The sequence below is a fragment of the Lolium perenne genome, chromosome 7 (assembly GCF_019359855.2).
Source record: "Lolium perenne isolate Kyuss_39 chromosome 7, Kyuss_2.0, whole genome shotgun sequence".
Lineage (NCBI taxonomy): Eukaryota > Viridiplantae > Streptophyta > Magnoliopsida > Poales > Poaceae > Lolium > Lolium perenne.
Window position 1 is genome coordinate 258,538,938 of NC_067250.2, and position 9,095 is coordinate 258,548,032.

The following is a 9,095-nucleotide window of genomic DNA, read 5'->3' on the forward strand; positions in this document are numbered from 1 at the left end:
TGGCCGTATATCTTCTAGCTGTTGCTGCAATCCATTTCGAGCTCTCCTCATGTTACTTACAGTTTTACTTGCTTCATCAACCATGCTTGACACAATTGCATATGTATCTTCAGCGTATCAAGCATATGAAGCAAGATTGTTCATCTTCCTGCACAGTGCATTGTACTTCAGTGTGTTGGTGGTACGAACCCTGAATCTAATTGTGTTTGCGCCGGGGTCTGGTGGAGTTGTTGTTGCCGCAGCAGACCAGCGATGAAGCAAGTACCTTGCTGGTATTTCCTGGACATTTAGGTGCACCATTACTCTGATAATGTGTGGGCATAAAAGGCCACACATCTCGAATGAGTTGCAGCCACAACAATACAATGATTCCGCAGCAACAACTTCAACTCGATATGTTTTCATATCTAGTCCAATGTTTGGAACAAGATCAAAACTCAACTTTTCTGCTTCAACGTGGATTGGATGAAACCTTGTTGATGTCGAAATCATTTTCTGGAACCTTTCAAACACTTCTGTGGTGTAGAATTTCTGAGATTGTGCTTCAATATTCCAACTGCATAAAATGAAAGTTGCAAACATAAATAGCTATTAGCTATTGTAGGTACATTTCATTGATGCAAGAATATATGAACATATCGAAAGTTGCATCATGAGGAAGTTGCATGTATCTAACCTTCCCCAAAGAAGTCTCCCTGTTGTCTCCATTATGAAACCAGCATTATCTTCACGATCTAGCATCAATTTTTGGCACAATTCATATTGCTGCACAAAATTCCACACGGATTCACTTGGTCGAACTAACTTCTTGAAATATGAATTCAGCCCTTCAGATCTTCCAGTTGTAGATGTAAGCGGGAAGAAATTGTGCTTGAAATAGACAGGTGCCCATTTTTTCCGACTGTCCCACATGTTCTTTAGGTGTTTGTTTTCTGACATTGAGTGTACTTGTAGCATGTGCTTCCAGCAGTATTCAAATTGTTCAGGTGAATCTGTCCCATATATGCATGAATAAAAAGCATCAGCAAAAGGGTGCCCATCAACTAAATTTGGACCGAGCTTCCTCCTCGCCAAGTTCACCATATGGTAGAAGCAACATCTGTGTATTGAGTTAGGGAACACTTTGGATATTGCATTACCTATTTGGTGATCTTGATCTGTCATGATATGATCAGGCGCCACTTGATTCATCGCCATCATCCACCTTTCAAACACCCACTTGAATGTTTCAAATGTTTCATCAGGTAGCAAAGCACATCTCAACACAATTGTGTGTGTGTGGTTATTTATCCCGACTATTGGTGAAAAAGGCATATTGTACCTATTAGTACAGAAGGTAGTGTCAAAGAAGACACGGTCCTTGTACTTTGGATACAACGACTTGGTTCTCCCGTCCACCTAGAACAGAGCCCTTACAGCATTATTCTCATCCAATTGTGTTGCATAAAAGAAGCTCGGGCTTTCCGCTTTGGTCTTTTCAAAGTACTCAATTGTCAGACTCATTTCTCGCAGCGAAACATCACTACGAAGCATTGTTCTTATGTTCGAAACATCTCTCTTCACATAACCCAATGTCCTCAGGTCACCGCCACGAACATTTCCTAGGCACCCCATAATCTGAGCAGTACTAGTGTTCTGATTATGCAAGGTTTGCAGCAATTGAAAGTCCCCTTCTGGCACCTTCCTATGTGAGCTGTAATATCTGCGTCGTCCTAGTTGCTTCACCATAGGGTGTGTGTGATCCTCTGTGAAAACTGTTACTGTCCAACGACCGTTTTGCTTGCCAACATGCATATGTGCTTTGCAATCGTAGCGCAACAGTCTGTTTCGTTGCCTTGTATCAGACATGTCCATTTGCAGCCCTTTATCCTTTGATTGTTTCTCCGCGGTGAAGCTGCTCATGTCAATTGTACTATCCATCATGTTTGCAGCAACATCTTTTCTGTTTCTGGTCCCTTGAGTTGCAGCAGCAGTTTTTCCAGTATGGACGCACTCGAACACCCTGTTCAATATTGTATCCTTTGGTACATTGCGTGATGTACTGTATTTTGTGTTTCCTATTCTTATGCCAAACCCTGTTTTGTAGGCATAGTCATTGTAGACTTTATATGCTTCTTCTAGATCATCGAATTCCATGCCAACATAAGGAACAACAGGTTGCGAAGAGATCTCATCAGCAGCATTACCACTTGCAACACTTTCTGTACCCGGAACAAACGCAACACTTTCTGGCCCCGACACGAAAGAAGAACTTCCTGGTTCAGGTACGAACTCAGCATTTACATTCACGTAGCATCAACATCACAATTATCTTCATATTGCTGGTTGAGATCAAACCCTCCTAGAATGCTGTCAGCAACAAACCTCTGTAAACATTTTGAGTTATGGGTTAGGTGGCACAATGTTTACTTATGGTGTATGGCAGCACAATAGAACAAAAATTAGTTATCAGATAATTGGCAGGAACTACAATGTTATATTTTGTTCTTCATGAAACAATGTGAGAAATTAAGATGACATTGAAACATTATTTTGGTTCAATGAAGCAGAAGCGGGAGAGAGGGAGAGAGAGCTCTAGATCGGACGATCAGAATGAGTTAATCCAACGGTTACCGATCCGGAGGCTGAGTGGATCCGTGCCTCCGGAGGATCCTCAGCGCTGTCCATTGGTATATGCCATTGCCAGCTTAGTAGTGGTTAACACTGCATTTTCGAGCAAATTCTTGCAATTTGTGGGACGTGGCCCGTGGGGTATACCGGGCACTCGCGCACAAGCCCATACCGATGGAAACCGGAACGCTCATACGGGTGCCCGTAAACGCACACGTGCATTGCCTTCCCTTGCACAGTACCCCTCCTCCCCTCCTTTCCCTCTCTTCGATTCCATTCCAATTCCCCAAACCAACGCAACCCACCACCACCATCGCCGCCCCCTCCGCCTCCCGCTCCGCCCCGCCTCGCCGCCGCCGCCGCCATGACCGGCGCGGCGGCCCACGCGGTCGAGCCCCGCGCCGCAACCGCCGCCTCCCCTCCCCCCGTCGCCGCCGCGCCGGCAGCCCCCGCGGCGGCGCCGGTCGCGGGGCCCTGCGAGCCGCCGCGCAAGGCGGGGCCCGTGACCATGGAGCACGTGCTGCTGGCGCTCCACGAGTCGGAGGCGGAGCGGGAGGCGCGGATCCAGGACATGTTCGGCTTCTTCGACACCTCGGGCCGGGGCCAGCTCGACTACGCGCAGATCGAGGCCGGCCTCGCCGCGATGCAGGTCCCCGCCGAGTGCAAGTACGCGCGCGAGCTGCTCCGCGCCTGCGACCGCGACCGCGACGGACGCGTAGGCTACGACGACTTCAGGCGCTACATGGACGACAAGGAGCTCGAGCTCTACCGCATCTTCCAGGCCATCGACGTCGAGCACAACGGATGCATCCTACCCGAGGAGCTCTGGGACGCGCTCGTCAAGGCTGGTATGCTCTACCCACGCCCCCACACCCCTCTGCACCGTCTGCGCAACACTACCCACCGACCACTGCCATATAATAGTAGCCAGCCTGTTGGAGTGTCATTTAAATGCCGCCTCGTTGTGCAGAATGCCTTTGCGGTAAAAGCATATTGACACTTGGTTGTTGTTGGATGCTTGCAGAAAATTAGTAGCTACCCGTTTGGAGTGTTGCCCTTTTTTTCGTTTGCTCTGTGAGCAGATGTATATCACTTTTGTTGTCATATGTGGAGATTAGAAAGGTCCTTTTTCATACGCTACATACCGGCACCAATTATGTTTAATCGTGCTTCCAGTGAGTGTATATCTGATTTGACATAATTGTGAGGCAGTCTAGGCCCTGAGGGGCTTCTACTGCTAGAACTGGACTCTGTAGTGTCTGTCAGCAGTGGATACACTGAGCTCTAGGTCTCTAGGATATTTGACAACATGTGAGATGATCGAATAATATATTAATTTATCTAGCATGTAAAATTATTGTTTATTCAAGAAAATGTAACTTAACCTCTTGGATTAGGAAAATCACTTTTAACCAATGATTTACTCCTAACAATGAAGAATGTGTAAAATTTCCATTAAACAAATGACTAGTAAGACCATAATAACATCATGTTTTGTGTTACAAAACGTTCATGTGGATGCACAATTGGGGATGGGCTTCATGTAGTTGTACCACAGCTTCCATACATGTAGATCTGAGAGAAGAAGGCAATGATATTTATCAATTTAATGTGTTCCTTGTTTGTGGACACCTCAGGTTATCAAGCTACTGAACAGAACTGGCCTATGCAGACTTGGGGTATTAGATCCTAGTTTTGCCTCTGCCTAGCGCCTATCTCGCCTATTTCCACTTTGCCTAGGGCCTTCTTGAGCCATGCTCCTATCTACTTATAGAGGATTTCCAGTATTCATATGTAGCGCATTCAATACATTTGAAAGGCAGCCTAATTCTTTACCATGCGTGAACACTGTGAAAGTTCCCATTGCTTGGTGACAATAGCAAGTTAGCAACTGTATGATAATACTGGACAGGATCTTGAGAGTTTAAGCCAATATACTGCTAGAGTATTTAATAGTGCCACTGTTTGGTCCATGAGCAGTTGGCATTTTGCTTGTTCCCGATTTTCAGTTATATACTGTTTTGTAATGGTACATGTGTGCTTTGGACCTTGGTACTTTCATTTTGGTGTACCTTGTGCAGATGGAGGTACTTTTGTTTTGCTGTGCCTTGCTTTAGCACCTAGTCATGTTCTTTAGATTGGATTGCATGGTCTATCGTAGCTTTCCAGTAAAATGGTGTTGTGCAGTGGTGTATAACATTGGAGGTCTTGTTAGCTTCCTAATTAACTAATACTCCCTCCGTTTGGAAATGTAAGGGAGGGAGTATGACTTACTCTACCATGTCACTGGCCATCATTTTTCTCATTTTTTGGCTGTCTTGTGCAATTTATGTCAACATTTTCAATTGCAGTATGTTCTTACAGTTAAGTTGATTTCTTGATACCATACTACTTTCTAAACATGTAGAACTGAACATATGAAGGCAATTGGCACAACTAATATCGATGGATTTTTCCTGCCACACACAGTCAGTCACATGATATTCATGTTGGAGGTGTTTGTCCGGAAGATTTAGGCGTTGATAAGTTATGTAGTTTAGATCCTTTTAATAAATTCGGTGGCTCTAAATCCTCTCTTGTCAAATAGTTCCATGTTGCCACACAAAATGATTCTGCAGACGCCTGATGTACTCACCTGGCATACTCTAATGCATTAAAGTGTGTAATCCAACATGATTTGATCGCTTATACTCAGTATGCATAATCCAGTGCAGCATCTCATGCTTCAACTATTTACAAACTATTATAATATTGTTCTCAGCAATACGTGGAGCTTGTTTTCTTATGTTTATCCTGATTGTGAATTTTTATTCTTTAGCTAGTGTGGTAGTTCATGGGTATCAGAGACGCACATGCAGCCCCAAATGATACTGATTCTGATTGACATTAGTTACAAATGTCAAAAACTGGGAGATAGCGGTGGAGCTACGTTGCAGCAAATATGTGCTGTGGCCTGTCTAGCCCAAAATTATTTTTGTTCTATCAGTGAATATTCAGTAGTGAAGGGCTGGCCTGGCGCAGTGGTAGAGTATCTCCACTTGTGTCCTGGAGGTCCTGGGTTCGAATCAGCCTCTTTGCATAATAAAAAGCAAGGGAAAGGCTGCCTAGAAATACCCTTCCCCAGACTCCACAATGTGTGGGAGCTTTCAGCACTGGGTACGTCCTTTAGTGACTATTAAGTAGTAGAAGTGGAGAACACCATTAGTTCTGTTCAAGCTCACTGCCCCCTGTTGTTTTCTCCCCCAAAAATATTCTTGGCCTGTTCTGAGTTTTATGTCAAAGTTCCGTCACTGCTTGGAGAGTTCATAATCAGTAACATATTGTTTATTTGCCTCGATCTTCACCTTGTCTTAGGGAAGAATTCTCTCTGTCTGTTGGTGGAATTCATACGGCAGCTCCAACTGATTAGCTAGACAGCTCTGACTATAACCCATACTAAACGCTGCATTGCATATGTAACTAAAATTAGATGCCTAGCAACTTATAGCTCACCTAACAGAGGCAGTGCCCAGCGGTCTAGCCTATGAAGTGGGCTCAGTTGTTGGGCTTTGTCTAGTCCGAGAAATATGGTCAAGCTTCGTATTTTTCTTTATCTAACTTCTATCCTGGTGTTCTTGAATTCAGTGTAGAGTTACCTGTGAGTTGGCCAACTCATGATACCGATATCAAATGAAGAATTACAGTTTTAGGCACGAAAAGTGTATTTGGCACATGAGCACAAGTGCTCCTGATTTTTAAAAATCATATTTTTTGGATTTGAAAAAATATGAAATTAAATACCCACATACATATAAACATTCTGAAGGTACGGTAGAAATTTTGAAGAAAAATATGCTATATTTTAAGTTATACAAAAAAGACAAATTTCTGACAAATATATACCTCTATACGTAGCCACAAATTTGTTTTTTTCCTGTAGCTCAAAATACAATGCAATTTCTACCGAAACTTTGCATGAATATTCAGAATATGTGTATGTATTCATGGAATAAATGTGATGATTTTTTGAAATGCAGAAATTCAGTTTTTTAAATATTTTAAAACTGAGAGCACTGGTGCTCATGTGCACCAAATTTGCTTCCTTTTAGGCATAAGTAATTTTTGTTACTTACGAGTTGTATTGGCAAATGAGCTTGATTTGGGTAACAGTTTCAGTAACGCCAGGTATTTCATTTGTACCGTCTTGAGTGAAAGCTTGGCATGCATACTTTGCAGAAAAAAATACTAATCAACATGCTGAGAAAACTTTAGAATGGTTATAATGCCTGGCTGCAATTGGTCTTGGTTATTTGCTTTGGAAAAAATGTATGTTGAAGGTTAGGTTACTAGTTTTATTTTTCAGCAAGTTACCGGGCAACTTTTATTTGCTTGTTAGTTCTTCATTCACTCAAAAGTTCTGGGACATTTGCTTTTCTCTATCAAAGATTCTGGTTCTCCAACATCAACTAAGATCATGGAGCGTCTCTTATGCAGTGTCCCAGTTGAAGTTAAATTATACTCCAGTGTAATGTCAAGCTTGTAGGAAATACTGAAATATGCATTGATCTTATTCTTGAACTGCATTCCTACCTCACTAGTATACCACGTTTTCTGTCAAAACAATATGTTCTGCCCCTGTCTAGATTTCGTGTCCCGCCTCGCATAATTTGCTAGAAGTCTTGGATCATCTTGAACTCTAGTTATTTAGGCTTTTGTCTTATTATATCCATAATATAACTTACAAGCAGTGACAGTTTGTTGTTTGCAGGTATAGAGATTGATGATGAGGAGCTTGCACGGTTTGTTGAGCATGTGGACAAGGACAACAATGGAATTATTACTTTTGAAGAATGGAGGGATTTTCTTATGCTTTATCCAAATGAAGCAACAATTGAGAACATATATCATCACTGGGAAAGAGTTTGCCTTGTAGATATAGGTGAACAGGCTGCTATACCAGAAGGATTAAGTAAGCATGTCAGCGCAAGCAAATATCTGATCGCAGGGGGCATTGCGGGTGCAGCATCTCGTACTGCAACTGCACCGCTTGATCGCCTTAAAGTGATCATGCAAGTACAGACAACGCGCACGACGGTCGCACATGCAGTTAAGGATATATTTATCCGAGGTGGCCTAAGGGGATTTTTTAGAGGGAATGGTTTGAATGTTGTAAAAGTTGCTCCAGAGAGTGCAATAAGGTTTTATGCCTATGAAACACTGAAAGAATATATTATGAAGAGCAAAGGAGAAAATAAGAGTGCAGTTGGCGCTTCTGAACGCCTTGTTGCTGGTGGTTTGGCTGGTGCAGTAGCGCAAACAGCAATTTACCCCATAGATTTAGTAAAGACACGGCTACAAACCTTTTCTTGCGAGAGTGGTAAAGTTCCTAGTCTTGGTGCCTTATCAAGGGATATATGGAAGCACGAAGGTCCTCGAGCGTTCTATAGAGGTCTTGTTCCATCTTTGCTTGGTATTGTCCCTTATGCTGGAATTGATCTTGCTGTATACGAGACTTTGAAAGATGCGTCCAGGACATATATCATAAAGGACAGTGGTAAGCTCTCGCTCAGGATTTGCTGGCATTTCGTACCTTTTTCTTTGCTTTAATCTATTACTTGATTATCAGTTATTATGATAATGTAGAACCTGGTCCTCTAGTACAACTGGGCTGTGGCACTGTCTCTGGAGCACTGGGAGCCACATGTGTTTACCCTTTACAGGTCATCAGAACAAGGTAAGAAATCAGAAATGTGTAATTGCATACACATACATAAAAAATCTCTATCTCAACTTTTTTTTTCCGAAATAATTGTAGACTGCAAGCTCAACAAGGGAATTCAGAGGCAGCATATAAAGGAATGTCGGATGTATTCTGGAGAACCCTAAAGCATGAAGGTGTTTCTGGGTTCTACAAAGGAATCCTACCAAACCTCCTTAAGGTGGTGCCTGCTGCAAGTATTACCTATATGGTTTATGAGGCGATGAAAAAAAATCTGTCTCTTGATTAAATTCGGGAATTGTTTTGCAAACCGGCCATTATTATTGGCATGGCTGACTGTAGAGATAATGACGACACATGAATTTACTGGTTAAAGAGCTCCTTTTTTTGACGCGAAAGATGGTGTGCCTTCAGGATAGAACTGAAAGCTATTGCTATCCTACTTGTTAATGAAAACGAAGAGATTATCATGATATCATCGAGGCTGCCACACTTGCATAGTGGTAACTATTCCTCCTTGTCAAGATTACAGGCTTACAACAATAAGTTATACTCCATCGCCCCCTTTTTATCTTCTTATGGAGCTCTTATTTGTACATACATAACTACCTACCGCTGCACATGTTTGGCAAATAGGAACAGTACTGAAGTAACTTAGGTTGTGTTCTAATCCGCATCTCATTTCTTGGCAACTACTGCTGGTGACTGTTTCTTAGGATTAATTTTCATCTGATAATAAGAAAAGAGAAAGGTGTAATGATGATCACTTTCATCTTGGTACTTTGAT

General features: G+C 42.6%; 1 protein-coding gene across 2 annotated transcripts; it reads left to right on the plus strand.

Annotated features, from left to right (window-relative positions):
- Positions 1-2,845: 2,845 nt before the first annotated feature.
- On the plus strand, positions 2,846-8,885 carry LOC127313549 (calcium-dependent mitochondrial ATP-magnesium/phosphate carrier protein 2). 2 transcript variants are annotated; one of them, XM_051344032.2, is made up of 4 exons: positions 2,846-3,458; positions 7,358-8,143; positions 8,233-8,323; positions 8,405-8,885. In XM_051344032.2, the coding sequence occupies exons 1-4, from the start codon at positions 2,975-2,977 to the stop codon at positions 8,595-8,597; spliced, it is 1,554 nt and encodes a 517-aa protein (XP_051199992.1). In that variant the 5' UTR covers positions 2,846-2,974; the 3' UTR covers positions 8,598-8,885. The 2 variants fall into 2 exon arrangements, with proteins under 2 accessions (XP_051199992.1, XP_051199993.1); XM_051344033.1 differs by having other exon boundaries at positions 3,415-3,458; positions 7,344-8,143.
- The last annotated feature ends 210 nt before the right edge of the window (positions 8,886-9,095 follow it).

Excerpts from the sequence above, each read along its gene's own strand:
- LOC127313549 (XM_051344032.2), top strand. The coding sequence starts at position 2,975 with ATGACCGGCGCGGCGGCCCACGCGGTCGAGCCCCGCGCCGCAACCGCC. Across the intron at positions 3,459-7,357 it reads GGACGCGCTCGTCAAGGCTG|GTATAGAGATTGATGATGAG; the intron begins GTATGCTCTACC and ends TGTTGTTTGCAG. Across the intron at positions 8,144-8,232 it reads ATATATCATAAAGGACAGTG|AACCTGGTCCTCTAGTACAA; the intron begins GTAAGCTCTCGC and ends ATGATAATGTAG.